Below are 22,261 nucleotides of genomic sequence, written 5' to 3' on the forward strand. Positions count from 1 at the left end.
TTCTATTTGTCCCCATGTCAGTTTCGGGGTATTGGTTAGCTTTTCTAATAAGGTTGTTTCCCATACTATTTGATACCAATGGTCCATGTTTACTCCTGACAGGTCTCTCCAGTGTCTGGCCATGATGTTTCTGGCTGCTGAGAGTAGGTGGGTTATGAGCTCTTTATGATGTGAGTGGGCATTATTATCTTGGAAGATGTTTAGTAGGGCCAGTTCTGGGGTGACTTCTAATACTTGCTTAGTTATTTCACATATTTCTTGTATGATTGATGTCCAGGTTTTGGGACATTTCCACCACATATGGCGGTATGTTCCTGTGGAGGTGCACACTCTCCAGCATTTTGGTGAGGTTCCTGGGCGTATTAGCATCAGTTTCCATGGTGTTAGGTACCATCTGTAAGTGAGTTTCAGGGTGAGTCCTTTCCTTATCGCTGATATGGATTTAAAGGGAGGTTTAGACCACATTCTAGTCCATTGGGTGGGGTTAATCTCATAGTCTATGTTGTCCTCCCATTGTTTTTTAATTACATCAAGGGGGTCTGTGGGGTTTTGGAGCAGTAGTTTGTATATTGTGGAGACCATTCCTTTGCCGTGTCCCTTTGTTGTTAAGAGGTTTTCGAAGTAACCATGTAAACCACTTTGAGCTGTGGCTGATTAAGCAGTATAGAAATCCAACTAAATAATTAAAACTAAATTATTGGACTTAGGCAGGCACCAAGCAGATGAGTGAGACTGAGCTAGCTCATTCTTAAGGGGAGATGAGCTTGGCTTGGCTGGTGGACTCAAGGTGTCAGTCAGATGTCAGCTTCTTCTGACTGTGTGCCCTGTTTTCGTCACCTTTTCTCTTCCGTTCCACTGTGACTCTACTGCTCAAAAGGCATGTGCCACCAAGTGGAAGGAGGCAGCCAGCCAGGCACCTCATTGCCTTGTGCAACATCAGCCACAGCACACAGCTGCTAAATTATGCACACTGGCCAGTGCATTGCACAGTAATAACAGATTTTTCTGGGCCTCTCCCTGCACAGTGTGCATGTTTGTATAATAGATAAGCACATTAAAGCTTTTCAAAATACTGATGGCAATCCTAGGAGCAACTTATGTGAAAAATAAACGAAATATGTCTTCAATTTAAAACACTTCTAGGGCTACCACTAACACTGCCACCACTACAGAAAAAAGCATGTTAGGAATGAATAAATGAGCTCAAATTTGATCAAGCCTCTAGACAGCATCATATCTGGTGAAGGAGAACAGAAATGGACATACCTGCAATGCCACCGGCCATCCACACAGAAAAGGGACTCGGAGAAAGGCATCCATCTGGAGTGATCCATCCACAAAGTAACGTGTAAGGGATGAAGTATAAGCAATATCCTGGAATATCCCTCAGAATCATGGCAGAAGAACCGCGGTACAATCCCCCTAAACCCTCCTGCCGAAGGATCATGCCAACACAGTGAACTGGACCTCTGTAAGCAGTCTCTACTGAAAAGCCAGCCGCTCTGTGCTTCAGGTTTATGTTGGCTGCTGGAGCAAGGAAAAACATGCTTAGTATCAAGTTACCTAGTATTCTTCAGAACATCGCTTTCCATGTCTGTTTCCTTTATGTTCCTTCTTTTGTTTTGACAATCTCTGTCTGACTAAAAGCTGCTATGGAAGTTTTAAAGCAGAGGTTGGCTGGCCACAAGTCATGGATTATTTAGCTGCCATTCCTACATTGCTGGGGGTTGGACTAGATTATCCTCAGGGTCACTTCCAACTCTATGATTCTTCCCAGGTGGTTCTGGGAAAGTGGGGGGGCACCTTACCTACAAACCCAGTGCTGGCTCTGGTGCTTGGGATTGCAATTTAAGGTCCAAACAACTTGTATATTTAACAAAAGTGTTTGATCCAGCTGCTCTTGTTTTGAATAAAAAGTATCTGCACTGCAGAACCCTAATCTGGAACCTGCTCCCATTCTGGTTCTATTCCAACGTTTGCTGCCAATTATCCTTTCCTGGTCTGCCTTTTGCCCCTGAAACTGCTCTCTAAAATGCAACTGGTCAGATTAAGTGCTAATCACACTAATTTAAACATGTGACTAACGTGATGCGGTTTGCCTGTAGGACAAATAGTTTTGGGAACATCCCTCTGTAATATTACACTGGGAGAAAACTGACAGCAATGGCAAAAAAAGGAGGAAGGAAAATTGCCTGCAGCTTTGATGGTAATCTTTTCATTTCAACAACAGCTCACTTTTCAAAATGAGCTGTACAATACATTCAGATTTTCTTTGTCATACTCATGTTCTGGCCTTAACAGCTTATAAAAAACCTGTTGTTTTCTATTTGTTTTCTGCTTTAATAAATAAAACAATACTGTGGCAGATACTGTTTTCTGCTTGTGTAGTTCTCTGTAGCTCAAAGCTTGGAAATTAAAGAGCGAGAGAAATTCTCCACTCATATCAGAGCCTCACAATATTGCTTCTATCCACTGTATGTTTTCCATCACATAATTTGAGGTCAGGACTCTGAAGAATCTTTGCACCTTCATGCGGCAAACTATTTATCCATCTGCAATTGTTGTTGTTGTTTAGTCGTTTAGTCGTGTCCGACTCTTCGTGACCCCATGGACCAGAGCACGCCAGGCACTTCTGTCCTCCACTGCCCCCCGCAGTTTGATCAAACTCATGCTGGTAGCTTCAAGAACACCATCCAACCATCTCATTCTCTGTCGTCCCCTTCTCCTTGTGCCCTCCATCTTTCCCAACATCAGGGTCTTTTCCAGGGAGTCTTCTCTTCTCATGAGGTGGCCAAAGTATTGGAGCCTCAGCTTCACGATCTGTCCTTCCAGTGAGCGCTCAGGGCTGATTTCCTTCAGAATGGAGAGGTTTGATCTTCTTGCAGTCCATGGGACTCTCAAGAGTCTCCTCCAGCACCATAATTCAAAAGCATCAATTCTTCGGCGATCAACCTTCTTTATGGTCCAGCTCTCACTTCCATACATCACTACTGGGAAAACCATGGCTTTTACTATACGGACCTTTGTTGGCAAGGTGATGTCTCTGCTTTTTAAGATGTTGTCTAGGTTTGCCATCGCCTTTCTCCCAAGGAGCAGGCGTCTTTTAATTTCGTGACTGCTGTCACCATCTGCACTGATCATGGAGCCCAAGAAGGTAAAATCTCTCACTGCCTCCATTTCTTCCCCTTCTATTTGCCAGGAGGTGATGGGCCCAGTGGCCATGATCTTTGTTTTTTTGATGTTGAGCTTCAGACCATATTTTGCGCTCTCCTCTTTCACCCTCATTAAAAGGTTCTTTAATTCCTCTTCACTTTCTGCCATCAAGGTTGTGTCATCTGCATATCTGAGGTTGTTGATATTTCTTCCGGCAATCTTAATTCCGGCTTGGGATTCATCCAGCCCAGCCTTTCGCATGATGAATTCTGCATATAAGTTAAATAAGCATGGAGACAATATACAGCCTTGCCGTACTCCTTTTCCAATTTTGAACCAATCAGTTGTTCCATATCCAGTTCTAACTGTAGCTTCTTGTCCCACATAGAGATTTCTCAGGAGACAGATGAGGTGATCAGGCACTCCCATTTCTTTAAGAACTTGCCATAGTTTGCTGTGGTCAACACAGTCAAAGGCTTTTGCATAGTCAATGAAGCAGAAGTAGATATCTTTCTGGAACTCTCTAGCTTTCTCCATAATCCAGCGCATGTTTGCAATTTGGTCTCTGGTTCCTCTGCCTCTTCTAAATCCAGCTTGCACTTCTGGGAGTTCTCGGTCCACATACTGCTTGAGCCTTCCTTGTAGAATTTTAAGCATAACCTTGCTAGCGTGTGAAATGAGTGCAATTGTGCGGTAGTTGGAGCATTCTTTGGCACTGCCTTTCTTTGGGATTGGGATGTAGACTGATCTTCTCCAATCCTCTGGCCACTGCTGAGTTTTCCAAACTTGCTGGCATATTGAGTGTAGCACCTTGACAGCATCATCTTTTAAAATTTTAAACAGTTCAGCTGGAATACCATCACTTCCACTGGCCTTGTTATTTGCAGTGCTTTCTAAGGCCCATTTGACTTCACTCTCCAGGATGTCTGGCTCAAGGTCAGCAACCACACTACCTGGGGTGTACGAGACATCCATATCTTTCTGGTATAATTCCTCTGTGTATTCTTGCCACCTCTTCTTGATGTCTTCTGCTTCAGTTAGGTCTTTACCACTTTTGTCCTTTATTATGGTAATCTTTGTACGAAATGTTCCTTTCATATTTCCGATTTTCTTGAACAGATCTCTGGTTCTTCCCATTCTGTTGCTTTCCTCTATTTCTTTGCATTGCTCGTTTAAGAAGGCCTTCTTGTCTCTCCTTGCTATTCTTTGGAAATCTGCATTCAATTTCTTGTATCTTTCATTATCTCCCTCGCATTTTGCTTGCCTTCTCTCCCCCGCTATTTGTAAGGCCTCGTTGGACAGCCACTTTGCTTTCTTGCATTTCTTTTTCATTTCATTCATTTCATTCATTTCTTTTTCTTTTTCCATCTGCAATTAGAAGCATTTTAAACTTTTTTGGTCCATAAATGAGAGTTGTATTAGGTATACTTCATTCTACACATATGAGAACACATGGTAAAGTAAAAAAATATTATATATAAGATTGAGCCATATATGTTGGTCATATCTAGTTATAACACCACTGACATATCATTATAAGTTGGGATAAAGCATAAGCTAGAAACACAGAAGATTAAAAAGAAATTAAAAAATGATTTTCTTTTACCTGCAATAAATGTTTGTGTCTGCATCTGCAGCCTTATCTTTACCAGATCAACTGGACCACCAATTCCAACTGAAACAGCCCCTGCTGCCATGCTTGCTAAAGCCAAGTCCGCAAGTGATGGAGGATGGTGAGAATTCCCATAGCGCTGTTGGCTAATGAGCCTTTGGGTATTGCTAAATACACCGAATACCACTGAGTTGTAGATAGCAATGCTAACTAGTGGGAAAGACATTCCCTTGAAGAACCCAGCCACCTGCAGATGAAAGAAAGTTGGATGTGAATAAGAATGTGTATGATTGTTCCTTACAGAAAGCTTTAAAATCACTGTTTTACCCAGATAAGACAAGAATGATGACTTAAAAAAAGCCACAATAACCTTCCTTCCTCTTGATACTGAGCAATACAAGAACAAGTGCAGCAATTGTACACGGTAACTCAATACATTTAAGAACAGCACAACTAAAATAATGACATCAAACAGCAGCAGACCCTCCAAGTGTCCATATTTTCCAGGGACATCCCTGATATACAGAGGCTGTCCTGGTTTCTGATTTGATCCTGGAATGTCCCACTTTTCCTTAGGATGTCCCTATTTTCACTGCAGAAGTGTTGGAGGGTATGTTAGGCTATCTCTATTTTTGTTGGAGAAATGTTGGTAGGGTTTGGAGTTCTCCGACCCCTGAGCCGTCTGAAGGCAATCCTGTACAGGGAAGCTTTTTAAAATGTTTAATGTTTTATTGCATTTTTGTATATGTTGGAAGCTGCTCAGAGTGGCTGGGGCAACCCAGTAAGATGTGTGGGGTATAAATAGTAAAATTATCATTATGGAATGGGACGTCCCTCTTTTCATTGGAGAAATGTTGGAGGGTATGCAGCAGTGGAGCTATAACACTGTTAAGACCCAGGATGAAAAGCATATCTCCAACAAAAAAATCTTTTTACCTGATATTGCAAACTTGACAGTGTGTGGGACAATCACACTTTCTCAGGGAAGGAACTGTCCAATCTGGGTGCTGCCACCAAGAAGGCCCTGTCTCAAGTCACCACAGAATGGGCCATGTTGGTTAGCAGAATCATGAGCCAGTTGCCTTACATGAAATTAAACCATTGATCCATTTAGTGTTGTATATTCCAAGGACAGTTTCAGCACCTGGTATGTCCTGCTTGGGTCAAACGCTGCTCGGCACCCTTTTTTGGCACTCTGATCACCAACACTGCTGCTTGCCACTAACACCCACCAGCAGCTATGGCTGCCACGGTGAGCAGGTGGGTAGGGGAGACACTAGCAGGATAGGATCAGAGGCTGCTATGCTGAGGGCCTCTTCAAATCTAGAGTTGTCATGGTGTATTCTGACAAAAATATATACTTACAGCTTCATTCCTGTAGACAGTGAGAACACATTTAAATGTGTTTCCATAGCCTTGTCCAGCTTGTAAGCGAGTCTGCAGAAGAACACAATTATGAAATTAAACAGAAAGAAATGTGTTTCCAATTAATCGAGAGCACATGCTTTACAAACAATGTCCACTTTTATTTGACCATAATTCTTGCTTTGTTCCAAAGAAAAATCAGGGCAACAAATCATGCTCTCTGTCCAGTCTATGCATTACCAGAAGCAATTCTAACCACAATGTGATATCTAAAGCCCCTATTGTCAACATATTTTGAATGTAGGAATTACCGTATTTACTACTACTACCACTACTTCTATAGAGCCCTTCATCTGAGGAACACAGGACAGTTTACAATATACAAGATTTATATACTGCTACATTGTAGGATAAAATTATTTATTTTTGGCAAAAAAGAGTACAAAAATTGGGGAGGATCCTATATTATTTATGAGAATGAATCTTATACAGATTCATCAGTATGGGAAATAGCATTTAAATTCTTTATAGAATACCAGGCTAACTACTGCCTTACCAGAAAGTAAAAGAGAGAGAGAGGCAGACAGACAGCACATGTGGGACTTAGCACAATCTTTTACTTTTTCACCTCTTTATTTTATTATTTGCTTGGTTAATTATACTATATCATTTAACAGATTTGTTACTCAAGGACTCATCAAAAACTAGTGTGCTGGGCTGCACTTAAGTATCTCTGTCTGGCTTTAAGCGAAAGCTGAATCCCATACTTGCCCATACACAGACACAAACCATAAGAGCAATCTGGTTTAGCTACATTAAAATCCAGGTCATGCTTGCTTAAGCTACCTTCCAAATTCCTTTTATTCACTGACCATCACATTAATTTCTTGTTCACTGAAATCAGCCCTCTGGCTGGCAGATCTCTCATGGGGTTTAAAGTTTTGTCAAAGTACTCCCTCTGAGCACGGCCTACATGGCTTACTTGTTAGTTTGAAGAGACCTGATGTACTGGAACATAATCCACATTCAATGCACCAAGCTATTCCTCACGGCTCCCCATTCTCACCCCCCTATTCTTCAGGATGCGCCTTTGCTATGTTCATCAGTAAATACTGAATTACTCTATGACTCCACTTCTCCATTCACCATTTAAGACCTTTCCCTTCCCCCCACTGATTTGGAAATGCAACAAAGCTGCCTCGTTGCTATTCCTCTGCTGCATCCAGATCCAAGGGCAAAGAAGGTGCCAGCTTGACAGTTGTCTTTTAAGCCTTGAAAGATGCGTTGCTTGTTTCTTGGCTGTGCTCAAGCAAATGTAGGAAACGTAGCAAAAATGTTCCCACAAGACCTATTGTCGGCTCGCGGCACGCACTACCAGCAGCGACAGTATGAAACAATCCATTTGCCAGAACTGGAAGGCACATATTCCTTCGACGCTTGCTTCATGGACGGCACAACAAATTGTAAACACACAAATGCGATTAGTGCTCTGGCACAGCAACAACAGGAAGGAGGGGGGAGAGCATTCAGCCAAGCACTGTACTTTGACGCCTCTCGCTTTCAAACCCTCCAAGCATGCACAGCCACAACCCTGTTGATGGGAAGACAGCACTTGCTACACGCTGGAACAGTCTCCTGCAATATCCTGGCCCTGACAACAGGCAGCATCTTCTGCATCGTAAAATGGACAAGGCTGTAAACCAAGGTTGGAGCAGACTCCCAGTCTCAGGGCCGAGTCTCACATGGACAATCAGGGCTACAGTGCAACCTACAGTGCCATCCGTGTGCATCCAAGGGCTCCTTGGGTTGCAGCATGGCAAATCCATGGTATAATGTTCACAGTGGCATGCTGAATCAGGAGCTGAACTCTGGTGGTGTTTTCTGCACTCACAGTGGCTTCTCTTTAGATATCTTCAGTGCTTTTTTCTGGGGGGGACGCAGGAGTACACATGCCCCTAAACATTTTGTGAATCTTTGTACTTTGGTCCATTTACTGTATTTATTTTTCCCAATTTGAACTATGAAATGGTGATTTTCTTGAGTCAAAATGAGAGTACCCCTAAACATTTTTTAAGGAAAAAAAAGCACTGGATATTTTCAAGCCACGGAAACAAACACACAAATGTAGGCCATCTCTAGAAGAATCTCCCAAATGGAGCAGCTACCAGTTTCCTATAACATGGACCTTCATTTCTGACTCACATTACAGAAACCCTTTTTGCCCTTTTTATTATGCCCTTAGAAATAATTGCATCCACCCATTGTTAAGAGGAGAGAGAAAGGTTGTTTTCTGCTGCTCCAGAGAAGCGGACACGGAGCAATGGATCCAAACTACAAGAAAGAAGATTCCACCTAAACATTAGGAAGAACTTCCTGACAGTAAGAGCTGTTCGGCAGTGGAATTTGCTGCCAAGGAGTGTGGTGGAGTCTCCTACTTTGGAGGTCTTTAAGCAGAGGCTTGACAACCATATGTCAGGAGTGCTCTGATGGTGTTTCCTGCTTGGCAGGGGGTTGGACTCGATGGCCCTTGTGGTCTCTTCCAACTCTATGATTCTATGATTCTAAGATCGCAGAAGGGAAGGATATCTCTTGCAAAGATCTGTTTTTTGTTGTCTGATGTAGAGAGGTACATATATTTATCCTTTAGAACTTTACAGATTTGTGTAACAAAACTTAAAGGGGGAATGGGAAATGATTTATCCTGTAGAGGTCGGGTAGTAGAAATGTAAACTACTATTATTAGTAGTATTCTTGTTGTTACTAATTTTATGTGTATAGTGACTGCTCGCTAAACACAATAAATAGAACTGAACATTGCAGAAACAGGACAAAAAAGGCATATGGGCTCCCCCCCCCCCCCGGCATAAAGCATACAGACACCTGCAACTTACTTCTTTACTGTATGATACTAAACTTCCTGCCAATTATAGCTAGGATTTGCCATTTTTAAATTAGTCCTGCTTCTGTGAATTAACAGCAGGGGAAAAAATAAGCAGGTAAAATGTGGAGAAAACTTCACTGATATTTCTGCGACTTCTCTGAAGTTAAGACATAAGAGCAGGGTCAGTGAAAAGGTGGCAACCCTAAACACAACTATGGGGGTGTTTCATGCATTTGTGAAATGCTGCCCCAGGCTTTCCACACGACCCGGAAAGCCATCCGTGGACAAATGCCAGCTCCCTCAGCCTGAAGCAAGATGAACGCCACACCCCATAGTCGCCTTTGACTGGAATTAACCGTCCAGGGGTCCTTTTACATACACACACACACACACACACACACACACTGTTGCACACCACCTCAATCTCTGAACGGTGTGCAAGATTCTTACTACGTATCGCACTACAAAGAGTACCCATGTTATCTGTAACATGATCTCTTTCTGTTTTGTATACAGTGGTACCTCTGGTTAAGAACTTAATTTGTTCTGGAGGTCCATTCTTAACCTGAAACTGTCCTTAACCTGAGGTACCACTTTAGCTAATGGGGCCTCCCACTGCCGCCGCACTGCTAGAGCACGATTTCTGTTCTCATCCTGAAGCAAAGTTCTTAACCCGAGGTTAGCGGAGTCTGTAACCTGAAGCGTCTGTAACCCGAGGTATACTAAACTGATTTCAGAACGACCGCAACACTATTTACCTTTACTGTGTCCAGAGGATGTCCCACAATTACAGCAGCAGCTCCTGGAGATTAAAATAAAACAACTGAATAAAAAACAAGTCATTTTTAAAAAATGTATCTTGTTGTTTACCTCAAAGCATGGCCGGGGGGGGGGGGGGCGGCTGCCATCTGAACAAACGACAAACCTCTCTGTTTTGTAAATTCCTAGTCAGCTCCCACCAGCATAATTATGCAAGCTGAGAAAACAATGTGAACCATAGATGGTCGCTGCATAAGCACCCCAGAGGAATTGCTTGTCAGTACAAATCCGTACTTTCTCTGGACCAGGCTGGGGTGTGGATTGGACTGGATAAAAGGGTTCCTCTGCCCAGCTCTGCCAGCTTCTGTCTGCAGAGTGATGCCCCATCTCTAGCATAGAGCCACCCTTCTGCCCACCAAACAGGTGGGTGAAAGTGCTGCTGGTGGGTTCCCCATTGATAGAAGGCAACAGAAAGCTCTGGAATAGATCTCAGGCCAGCCCCACTGCTGCCACATGATAGCATAGGGTCCAGTCTGGGTCCATTCCCTGTGTCATCTCCAGGCTGGTGCAGCCATCAGCCTTCCCTTCACCCTTGACACCATGCTCAGTGGGGCTGTGGATGCAGCAATGGCCCCACCACTCTGTTAAGCCTTGCCAGGATTAGAGTTGCATCCTGAGCCGGCAATTTCCAACCTGTGTGTCAGAACATAATAAGGGCTTTTTTTTCAGGGAGAACTCACAGGAACTCAGTTCTGGCACCTCTCAGAAGAATGAGGGAGGGGTTCATGGTGAGTTCTGGCACCTCTTTTTCTAGAAAAATATTCCTGAGCACAATCGTTTGGATGCCATGAAAAATACATGAATGAAATAACTACAGACCATCAGCTGAAGTTAAATATTGCCTATTTTCAGTTCACCTATCCAGGCGGTACTTTCCCTATGAGGAATTATGTAGCCCATAACCCTCCACAACTTGTGCTAAAAGTGATCTACAGAATGTATTTGGAAAGATTCTCTGAAGCTTTCTTTCACAAGTCAGGATGTGTTGAAAACTTTACCCTTAACATTGATTTTTACATCCAATTGATTGTTCACCCGATTTGAGCTCAAGATGACTCAAAATTGCCAGGAGACACTGAGAATACAGACAAATAATTAAACATACTATGGATAAGACGTGCATAACATGCATACAGAAATTAAGTTTTCAGATTTCTCTCATGGAGAAAATAAATGACAGTTTTGTGTAGATTTTTTGTTTTTTTTTACTTACTTGGGAGCATTTCTGAGAGTTTTTCAATAAGACAGTAGTTGTGCAAGAGGAGGAGGCTGCCAAATCTGAGCTAACACTCTCAACTCTTACCCACCTGTTTCTCATTCAGCAGGAAAATATCTAATGCATCATCATCATCATCATCGTCATCTGTGAAGTAAGGTGCCAGGAGAGGATTTTGCTCCTGGGGAGGTTTTTAAGTACAATATTGACGAGGATCCCAATTGTTACCATGCTATTTGGTTTGGTTAACATTGAAACCAATGTAATTGGTAAACCAATGTAAATAAATGGGGCAGGAATTTGCCTACCAATTTGAAACCAATTAGTTTGATCAGCTTTATTGGCAACTATTATTGGAAACCATCTGGAAACCGTTTCCTGTTTTAGGGTGGTATTCAACTAAGTTTTACTCAGAGTAAACCCACTGAATTGAATGAACATCACAGATTTAGCCCATTAATTTCAGTATTCTGAGTAAAATTTAGTTCCACCCTTTGTCTCTTTCTTTTCAGGTATTTTGTCATATGTGATGAATTATCTTAATTGGAAGGGATTCCCTTCTAGTTACTTTCAGTCAGAGAAAGCTACCTATACTTTCCTGCACCAAAGGTGTGTTTCTTTTAGCACATACCAAGGTGGAGTCAAATATACTGTTAACTTTTCCGAGCGAGTGCTATGACAAAACTTATTTAAGTATACAGATGAGGAAATGAACATTCTCGTCTTTGGTCATTAGCCAGGTAAGTCACAGATGATGTACTGACAACCAATCTATAGGACAAGTTTGAACCCATCAGTATTTGCGGTTGTTATTCTCAAGCTGAGATATCTGGCAACTACAGCTTAGCTGTTAGATGAAAAGCCAAGCAATTAGCACCTTGGCATTTTGGCTTGCTTTCCACCAAGGATCTAAATATTGCCAATGTTTCGAAACTGTTAGGCCTGTATCCAATATAGCGCTGCATAACCATCCTGTCAGCACAAGGATTTCCACTTGCGCAATGGTGCTTTTCCTTTTTTCCTCCCCCTATATGCTCCCTAAATCTGTTCTGGGATTTCCCCCCAATGCTCCAGAGCAGATTTTGGGGGGAGGGCACAGGGCATACACAGGAGGTGTGGGAAGAGAGAGGGGGGGGAATCCTTGCACCAATGGGAGAATGCAGAGGGCTGGACTGGATGATTCCAACTCTACAATTCTATGATTCTATGACAGCTACCCAGAGGTGTAGGAAGGTCAGGTTGTACCCGGTGGGGAAATTTTTTGTCATGCCCCCCACATTGATTGGGGTTTTTTTTGCCTGCAAAAATGGTTTTACGTTATTTCATATTTTCTTACAAAGGAATGTGGATTCTGAGCCTCTGATAACAACCCAAAGGGTGCTCATCAATGGTTCCTCTTCATCCTGGAGAAGAGTGACTAGTGGGGTGCCACAGGGTTCTGTCTTGGGCCCGGTCTTATTCAACATCTTTATCAACGACTTGGATGATGGACTCAAGGGCATCCTGATCAAATTTGCAGATGACACCAAACTGGGAGGGGTGGCTAACACCCCAGAGGACAGGAACACACTTCAAAACGACCTTGACAGATTAGAGAACTGGGCAAAAACAAACAAGATGAATTTTAACAGGGAGAAATGTAAAGTATTGCACTTGGGCAAAAAAAATGAGAGGCACAAATACAAGATGGGTGACACCTGGCTTGAGAGCAGTACATGTGAAAAGGATCTAGGAGTCTTGGTTGACCATAAACTTGACATGAGCCAACAGTGTGACGCGGCAGCTAAAAAAGCCAATGCAATTCTGGGCTGCATCAATAGGAGTATAGCATCTAGATCAAGGGAAGTAATAGTGCCACTGTATTCTGCTCTGGTCAGACCTCACCTGGAGTACTGTGCCCAGTTCTGGGCACCACAATTCAAGAAGGACACTGACAAACTGGAACGTGTCCAGAGGAGGGCAACCAAAATGGTCAAAGGCCTGGAAACGATGCCTTATGAGGAACGGCTAAGGGAGCTGGGCATGTTTAGCCTGGAGAAGAGGAGGTTAAGGGGTGATATGATAGCCATGTTCAAATATATAAAAGGATGTCACATAGAGGAGGGAGAAAGGTTGTTTTCTGCTGCTCCAGAGAAGCGGACCCGGAGCAATGGATCCAAACTACAAGAAAGAAGATTCCACCTAAACATTAGGAAGACCTTCCTGACAGTAAGAGCTGTTCGACAGTGGAATTTGCTGCCAAGGAGTGTGGTGGAGTCTCCTACTTTGGAGGTCTTTAAGCAGAGGCTTGACAACCATATGTCAGGAGTGCTCTGATGGTGTTTCCTGCTTGGCAGGGGGTTGGACTCGATGGCCCTTGTGGTCTATTCCAACTCTATGATTCTATGATTCTATGATTCTAAGTATGCAACTATGGACAGATACTTAAAGCTACAGGATGGATTGTGTTTTGGCTTGTGTTATTGTATTTATATTTATTGTTTATTTATTTAATAAAACTTATTTTAAAAAACCTGCAAAGTGGTTTACCAAAACAAAAAACAAAAAAACACCACAGCAATAAAATCAAGAAAAATGAACAATCCTACTTTAAAACATACAAAAGCTGAAATATTAAGATTAAAATTACTTCAACTTCCTAAGCATCTAGGTATGCTTGCCTAAAGAAGAATGCTTTTAGCAGGTGCCCAAAAAGAGTCTAGCAAAGGCACGTGCTGAAATATTAAGATTAAAATTACTTCAACTTCCTAAGCATCTAGGTATGCTTGCCTAAAGAAGAATGCTTTTAGCAGGTGCCCAAAAAGAGTCTAGCAAAGGCACGTGCTTTGTTGAAATTTCAGCCTTCATGACATAGGAAAAAGGCTGAGTAAACAGCTATTTTCGTGGAGGAGGGTCAAGATATTAACTGATATGCATGAAATTTCATATGTCGCTATATAATCCCTAGTGTAGTAAGATAAGACCTTTGGAGCAGGCATTAAAAAAAAGAGTTTTTTTTTATGAACCGCCCTATTAGGGCAGTAATTGTTCCTTGATAATTTGTCACCCCCCCCTTGATAATTTTTCACCTGGGGCGACCCGTCCCCCCCTTTCCTACGCCCCTGCACCTACCTAGCACTACATGGGATACAAGCCTTAGGTTCCAAATTTAATCAATAGTTGCTCTCTCTATGCAAGAATTGTGTTCTGTTTATCTATTAGAAACATAGGGAAGTTGCCTTATAATGAATCTAACCCATGGCCCATCTAGCTCAATATTATACGATCACTAGCAGCACTTTTTAGATCTGATCAGGCCCGGCTACCTACCCCTCATTTTCCTCTACAGCACTTGCAGAAATCACCTTCTTGACCATTGGACTATCAGTCTTGCCTGCTTATAAAACTATACTTTTATCAATTGACCAAATTTGAACAGTTATTGTTCCTTGTGATATTGTTTAAGCAAAGTCTGAGAACATGAGTAGTTCTGTACATGAAGTAACAATCATCTTCTCCCATTTTTCTTTTTAAAAAATAATGTAAAATTGTAGGTGGAATAGAAGAGAGAATTTTGGATCCAGAATTGATCTTCCATTCTTGGAGAGCCTTTGATCCGGCAGAGACTCTCACTGATGGAGGTGATTTATTTTATTTTGGGGCCAAATTTCCCACGTTTCTGCTTCAAGCTTCTATACTACCTTCCATGAAGGATTGAAGGATCCCCCAATTATCCAGAGTAGATTTTCAGGGACTGAAAGTGTTTATAAAGTACCCAGTGAATAGGCACTAATGAGTGGAGATATAAATATATATACTGTAGTGCCATTCAATGGAAATTGCCTCTCCATGCATCTATAAGAGGGAGCACTGCAAGAGTGGAACTCCATTCACAGAATTTCATGATCCAACCCATTTGTCATTTAAAAATAAAAAAACTTGTTTTTATTGCTTGTTAGCCGCCCTGAGCCTGGCCTTGGCTGGGGAGGGCGGGGTATAAATAATAATAATAATAATAATAATAATAATAATAATAATAATAATAATAATAATAATTTATGTCTCTTTATTGTCATACCAGTTTATCTAATTTTCAGAATCTCTGTAAATGATCTTGTATGATTTTATGATGTTTTAAACAGATAAATTGGACAGAGAATGTTTACATTACTTTGCTTAGATTTTCTTCCGCATAGAGGACAGAAGCTGAATTACATCAGCCATCAACTCAGTGGTCCTAAGAGCTTCCTCATACGCTATCTTTTTAGCATGGTAAACATGTTGTGCATTTACTAGAAAGATAGCATGCAAGGCAGACTATCCCTCTTTAACATGTGTACACACAGTGCAACTGGTGTTTATTTTTAGTAATGTGAGTAAACAACATTTGCCGCTAGTAAATCTTCATTAGAACTGATCCTGCGTCTACTGTAAAGGTGACAGGTCATTTACATTTTCCTTACCATTAATTACCTTGTCATTTTACAGCTTTACAGTATAAGCAACCACTACAGTGTCTGGGACTGCCACCAGACAGAATCAGCTGGAAAGGCTGGTGGCCATGAAATGTGCTCCCTTGGGAGGTAATAGCAAGACGGCAGGCTGTGCTATTTGCCAAATGAACATTTGCCCATTGAAAAACAGAAGAGGGTTTTGCATGAGCATGGCACTATATATATATATATACACATACACACGGTCATACCTCGGGATAAATGTGCTTCAAGTTAAGTATTTTCGCTATGCACTCCGCAGCGACCCAGAAGTAACGGAGCGCGTTACTTTTGGGTTTCGCTGCTCGCACATGCACAGACAGTCAAAATGACACCACGTGCATGCGCGGAAGCAGCAAAAAGCAATCCACGCATGCGCAGACGCGCAGTTGCATCTTACGTTCTGTTCAGGATATGAATGGGGCTCTGGAATGGATCCCGTTAGCATCCCAAGGTACCACTGTGTATGTATATATAAACACTATTAGGCTATAATGTGAAGACTTTCCCCTTCCTTAACTCTTTCATCAAGTGAAATATAAGAATTTTACACGTGTTACAAAAGCTATGCATCTTAGGGTAAGAAGCAATGAGAAAAATAGCCTTATTTCTCTTACTCCAAGGATTTTGCAAAGTAACTAACAGTCTCTCTTATAAGAGTTAATTAGTAAAACAAGAGTCCTGGGATAGCTGGCTTTTCTATTTGCCACTTCTGTATGTATGTATGTATGTATGTATGTATGTATGTACAGTGGCGTAGCGTGGGGGGTGCAGGGGGGGGCCGGCCGCACCGGGTGCAACATCTGGGGGTTAGGGGCGCAATTCCACGGGTTAGGGGGCGCAAATCCACGGGTTAGGGGGCGCAAATTACTTGCCTTGCCCCGGGTGCTGACAACCCACGCTATGCCACTGTGTATGTATGTATGTATTTACATGCTTTAGCTGAGATTCCTGCATTGCAGGGGGTTGGACTAGATGACCAACTCTCCAATTCTATGATTTATATATACCACATTTTCTCCCAAGGAGCTCAAGATGGTGCACATGATTCTCCTGCTTAAGAAACTCAACAGGGTTACCAGGAACACCCCCAGTCCATCTTCCACCCCAGCCTCCTTCTATGGCTGGTAAACTAAAGGACATTGTTGCAGCCTCTTCAGGAGATCTCATACGTTTTCCTGGGACACCTGCATGCATGAACTCTTACTCTGGAAATAACAGTAAGAGGCTGTCACCTCAGGTTCTCCTGAAAGGAGTAGGATTACAATTCGGTACTACAGTGGTACCCCGCAAGACGAATGCCTCGCAAGACGGAAAACCCGCAAGACGAAAGGGTTTTCTGTTTTGGAGGCGCTTCGCAAGACGAATTTCCCTATGGGCTTGCATCGCAAGACGAAAGCCCATAGGGATATGCTGGCGGTCGGGAGCAAAGACTTTCGCCCACAGCCGGCCTTCAGAAGAGGACCTCTTCTGAAGGCCACGGGGGGCAAAAGTCTTTGCTCCCCCCCGCCTGCCTTCCCCCCGCCTGCCCCGGGCGATCTTAAAATGCTGGCGGGCGGGAGCGAAGCGTTCGCTGCCGACCCCCAGCATTTTAAAACGCTGTTCCGAAGCGGGGGGCGGGAACAGCTGCCCCAGCCGCCCCACTTCGGAACGCTGTTCCGAAGCGGGGAGGGGGGGCGGGAACATCTGCCCCAGCCGCCCCACTTCAGAACGCTGTTCCGAAGCGGGGAGGGGGGGCGGGAACAGCTGCCCCAGCCGCCCCACTTCGGAACGCTGTTCCGAAGCGGGGAGGGGGGGCGGGAACAGCTGCCCCAGCCGCCCCACTTCGGAACGCTGTTCCGAAGCGGGGAGGGCGGGCGGGAACAGCTGCCCCAGCCGCCCCACTTCGGAACGCTGTTCCGAAGCGGGGAGGGGGGGCGGGAACAGCTGCCCCAGCCGCCCCACTTCGGAACGCTGTTCCGAAGCGGGGAGGGGGGGCGGGAACAGCTGCCCCAGCCGCCCCACTTCGGAACGCTGTTCCGAAGCGGGGCTGGGGGCGGGAACACCTTCTGAAGGCGGGCAGGGGGCGAAAGTCTTTGTCCCCCCTGCCTGCCTTCCCAGGGGCTTTTAAATCGCCCCGGACAGCGGAGAAGTCCTCCGCTGTCTGGGGCGATTTTAAAATGCCGCCCGCCAGCATTTTAAGATCGCCTGGACAGCGGAGAAGTCCTCCGCTGTCTGGGGCGATTTTAAAATGCCGCCCGCCAGCATTTTAAGATCGCCTGGACAGCGGAGAAGTCCTCCGCTGTCCGGGGCGATTTTAAAATGCCGCCCGCCAGCATTTTAAGATCGCCCCGGACAGCGGAGAAGTCCTCCGCTGTCCCGGGGTTTTTTAAAATGCTGGGGGTGGGAAGAAAAGCCCTTGTCCCCCCCCCCAGCCTTCAGAAGAGGTCTGGGGACAGACTGTCCCCGGACCTGGTCTGAAGGCGGTTTCCCTAGGAACGCATTAATTGATTTTCAATGCATTCCTATGGGAAACCGTGCATCGCAAGACGAAAAACTCGCAAGACGAAGAGACTTGCGGAACGAATTAATTTCGTCTTGCGAGGCACCACTGTATACATCTTCGCACCTCTTAAAAGCAGGAAGGCACGAACCGGCAATATCAAGAGAGCACAAGCATTCACATCATTATGAGGAACAAGCCCTGGAATTGGGTATGAGAGAGCGGGGAAGCCCATGGAGAAGCTGTTGGACCTGAGATCTAAGGCCGTCTCCAAGGCCCGAGAAGGAGGGCCAAACACTGAATGTGGCAACCCAATCTAATGAGTAGGGAAATTCCTCAAAAGAAGAAACAAGGAAGACTGTACTCCTGTTCTTCTCTATAACTCATCTCTTCAGTGACTTAGAATCTTATGACTTGGTGGAGAGCGCCAAAGGAAGCACGAGCCACTCGCACTTCCTGTTCTCTGCTTCATTGTAATCTGTGAAGCAGAATCCTTTCATCACCCACCACCAATATGACCCTTGGGCTCCCTTCCAGCTCAACAATTCTAAGATTCAATGATCTTCATAATGAACATATGAGGGCCTCATGAAGAGAGGAAGCTCTCACATTGCACAGGGGGGAAATATGTGCATATTCTGCCTCAGACAGTACAAAGAATCATGGGATAAGACAGACCAACCCCCTTTTTGGCTCAAAGGAGGATCAGGCTCAATGAAACTTTGCAAAGCTATCACAGACATTTCATATTTCCTTTCTGGAGAAAGCCACAAATCCCTGATACATTCCAGGAGGGTCTTACTTTGTGTCAAACTTAGAAAATACAGTAAACACAAGAACAAAGGTTCAGAAATACATTAAAGGGACCCCTGACCATTAGGTCCAGTCATGACCGACTGGGGTTGCGGTGCTCATCTCGCTTTACTGGCCGAGGGAGCCAGCGTACAGCTTCTAGGTCATGTGGCCAGCATGACTAAGCCACTTCTGGCGAACCAGAGCAGCACATGGAAAAGCCGTTTACCTTTCCACTGGAGTGGTACCTATTTATCTACTTGCACTTTGATGTGCTTTCGAACTGCTAGGTTGGCAGGAGCAGGGACCGAGCAAAGGGAGCTCACCCCGTCACGGGGATTCGAACTGCCAACCTTCTGATCGGCAATTCCTAGGCTCTGTGGTTTAACCCACAGCACCACCCGCGTCCCTTTCTCGGGAATACATTAGTCATATCTCATTATGCTGCTTGCTACGGGGAGGCTCTTTAATCCATCAGAGGCTCCTGTCAATGGAACAAGGAGGGTAATATTGATCCCAATTTGCCCTTTCCTCTTCACCCCCATGCCACCTCTCACATGGTTCAAAGAGTCCCCCAATCCACCAGGCAGATTTGGAGGGGTGGGTGGGAGATAATGCAGGGAGAAGAGGGAATATGCAAAAATTGCTTTCCTCCCTTCATTCTGCTTACATAAGCCTTCACTGAATCAACTGTCCATTACTGGAGGGACAAAAGCCCATCCTACCCAATATGACCTTTCTACTAAAAACACACACCGGTATTTCCAATTCCTCTTAGGAACATAAGCTGCTGGTTTGTCTAGCTCAGTGTTGTCTACTGGCAGCAGCTCCCTAGGGTCTCAGGCAGGGGACATTCCCAGCCCAAACTGGAGATGGCAGGGATTGAACCTAGAAGCTTCTGCATGCAAAGCAGATGCTCTGCTAGCACTGAGCTATGACTGTTCCTTTCTTCAGCTTCATCTCAGGGGCTGCAATGCATTAAGAGCTCATTAAATTGAAGCAACTTTTTGCATGACTATTCCTCCAGTGAGAAAAGCACAGAAAGTGTTTTTTTCCTGTCCGGAATGTTTCCTTTGGACAGTTTTACAAAAAAATAAATAAAAATCTGGCAAATTGTCTATCTGAGCTCTCAGTAGCCGTGGATGTATGGCAAATGTCACCATCGTAAACCACAAGGTCATCTCCTGGGGTGCATGTGGCTCCTGTAGTCCACATTTTTAGAAAACAGATGAGATTTTCCCAAATGCTTGCTCAAAGAGCTAGTAAATTCTGAGCAAAAAGGGAGCTGATGAGAGATTTTACCCATCAATGTACAGTGCAGCGCATGTCACCACAAGATCCACTTTTGAATGCTTCGTGTATGTGTGGATTTACTCATGGACTGTTAGTAGCCCATTGTGGCAAGCACTGCCGTTCGATTCCCAATAGGAATCCGGAAAAACAACTGGCGTGAAGCCAGCAGAGCCCATCCATTTGCAAAAGGGGTTCTTCCATCCTGGAAGGGCTCAATCTCTTTGCAGATCTGCCTTCAGTCCAGCAGAAGCTCTCTCAGTTAGAGGAGGGAAAGGTGGTTTTCACTTAGTTTCCCCTATTCATGCCCTAGGGATGCGGGTGGCGCTGTGGTCTAAACTACTGAGCCTCTTGGGCTCGCCGATCAGAAGGTCGGGGGTTCGAATTACCCGCATTACCTCACATGGTGTTCTTGGGGGAAGGGAGTCTTCTGAGCCTCTGATGCAGTTTTTGTGGAGAAGGCTCCTGGCAGATAAATTTGGGAAATTCGCTTCCCTCTTTCTATCAACTGAAACATTCAATGAGCAGAAATCCGCTGGATCTATGAATCCAGCCCATTGGTATTTATGTTTCCCCCACATCTCCAGGGCAAATTTTGATGGAGAATAGGGAGCTACATGGGAAGAGGAAATCCGAGGAAATGATCTCTTTTTTGTAGGGCCTTACAGTACCTCTGGTTCCAACTGAACAAGAAGAGTGAGGGGAGGCAATCAGCCTTTTTGTCCACACACAGAAAACAGGCAGCAAAGTGGACTGGAAATGCTGGCAATTATCCATATTTTCTTATCAGGATTTCTAGAAAGAACTGGAGTTCATGAAGGGCAAGGGAGTGGATGAATGGTGCATTTTGACTGGCCAACATAATGTCCCAGCTGTCCAAACATCAGGCTCTGTCTCCATAGCTAATTGACTTAGGATATGCTAATAATGGTATTTCACTCAGAAGTATACTTTTTTTAAAAATCTGAACCATACATTACCTGTGGGTGTGAGTATGCTACCTTTGACACACACAAACACAAAAACACACTCACAGGTCTTTATATCCATAACAAGTAGATAAAACTTCACGAGGCACAAGGAATACTGCTTAATTCAGAACTTTTCTTCCAAAATTGGACATATTAACATACATGGAACACTTACACAGAATGTCATGTGTACCATCAGCCAAGCTCAGAGTTAACTAGTATTCAGCGAAATATGTGCCCCTCTGCTGATCCTTTTTCACAGCACCCCACAAGGGTCACTTACCTCCTACCCATCCAGCTACAAAATCATCCAACTGAAGGCTGCCCATAATATTATTATTATTATTTTTTAAAAAAGCAGTCCTGTTCAGTTTTATTCTTGGGCAGTTTGCAGTTCACATTCAGCTCCTTCAGCACCAAGCAAGCAACAGAAGAGAATCTGAATCTGCCTCCTTCAGCCTGTTTTTTTTCCACATCCCACAGTGTCCCAGAGTGACTGCAGCAGTTTGTTTCTTTGACAACTTTCAGCAGCCACAGAACTGAAACAACTCTGATTCCAACCTCTTACACTGTGTCTCTCCCAAAGTGCCTTCAAAGCCCACAGTGACATCACACTCACCCAGTTTAAAGGGACAGTGCCACAAGAGTCAAAGGCTACAGAAACAGTCTGGATATGTTACCAATTAAATGCAAATAACTAAGTTGCTTTGTTCACATATATGTTTTTTGCTTTTGAAAAAGGGAAGCGCGCGCTCTCTCTGTGTGTGTGTGTGTGCTGGTTTGCAACCCAAAAGTACAATTGTATGGGTGAATATCAGGGCTGGATTTAGGTTTGATGAGGCCCTAAGCTACTGAAGGTAATGGGGCCCTTTATATGTCCAGCTGTCCTTTGTCAACAAGCAATTTATCACTGTTTTTTGTGTTGAATATATGCTATATGGTAATTTATGGACCTAATTGTTATCTAAAGCCATTTGCACATACCAAATGTGCAAATAACAATTGTGGGGCCCATTACTTACATCATAGGAGCCTACACAACACAAAACACTGTTGCTGTATGTAGGTTTTATTTTATTTGTTTTTAATATTATATTTTGGAAATGTACATCCAGGTTTCCCCCCCCCCTTTAAATCCCCCCCCCCACAAGAGAGTGGGGCCCTAAGCTGTAGCTTGTTTAGTTTATACATAAATCCGGCACTGGTGG

The 22,261-nt window shown here is 43.9% G+C and overlaps 1 protein-coding gene across 5 annotated transcripts in view; it reads right to left on the minus strand.

Moving 5' to 3' along the window:
- The window catches only part of SLC25A48 (solute carrier family 25 member 48), a 34,565-nt gene extending 12,944 nt beyond the window's left edge, over positions 1-21,621 (minus strand). For 2 of the 5 annotated variants that reach the window (XM_081185675.1, XM_081185676.1), the window contains exons 1-5: positions 21,337-21,621; positions 9,770-9,813; positions 6,131-6,202; positions 4,760-5,012; positions 1,267-1,527 (exon numbers count right to left, since the gene is read on the minus strand). In XM_081185675.1, coding sequence (XP_081041801.1) covers positions 1,267-1,527; positions 4,760-5,012; positions 6,131-6,202; positions 9,770-9,813; positions 21,337-21,382 — 676 coding nt within the window. In that variant the 5' untranslated portion in view covers positions 21,383-21,621. Of the gene's footprint in view, positions 1-1,266; positions 1,528-4,759; positions 5,013-6,130; positions 6,203-6,901; positions 7,084-7,112; positions 8,013-9,769; positions 9,814-21,336 lie in introns of those variants that run through there. The other 3 variants (XM_081185677.1, XM_081185679.1, XM_081185678.1) reach the window with 3 other exon arrangements.
- Between the last annotated feature and the right edge of the window lie 640 nt (positions 21,622-22,261).

Source organism: Podarcis bocagei (genome assembly GCF_964188305.1).
Source record: "Podarcis bocagei genome assembly, chromosome: 2".
Lineage (NCBI taxonomy): Eukaryota > Metazoa > Chordata > Lepidosauria > Squamata > Lacertidae > Podarcis > Podarcis bocagei.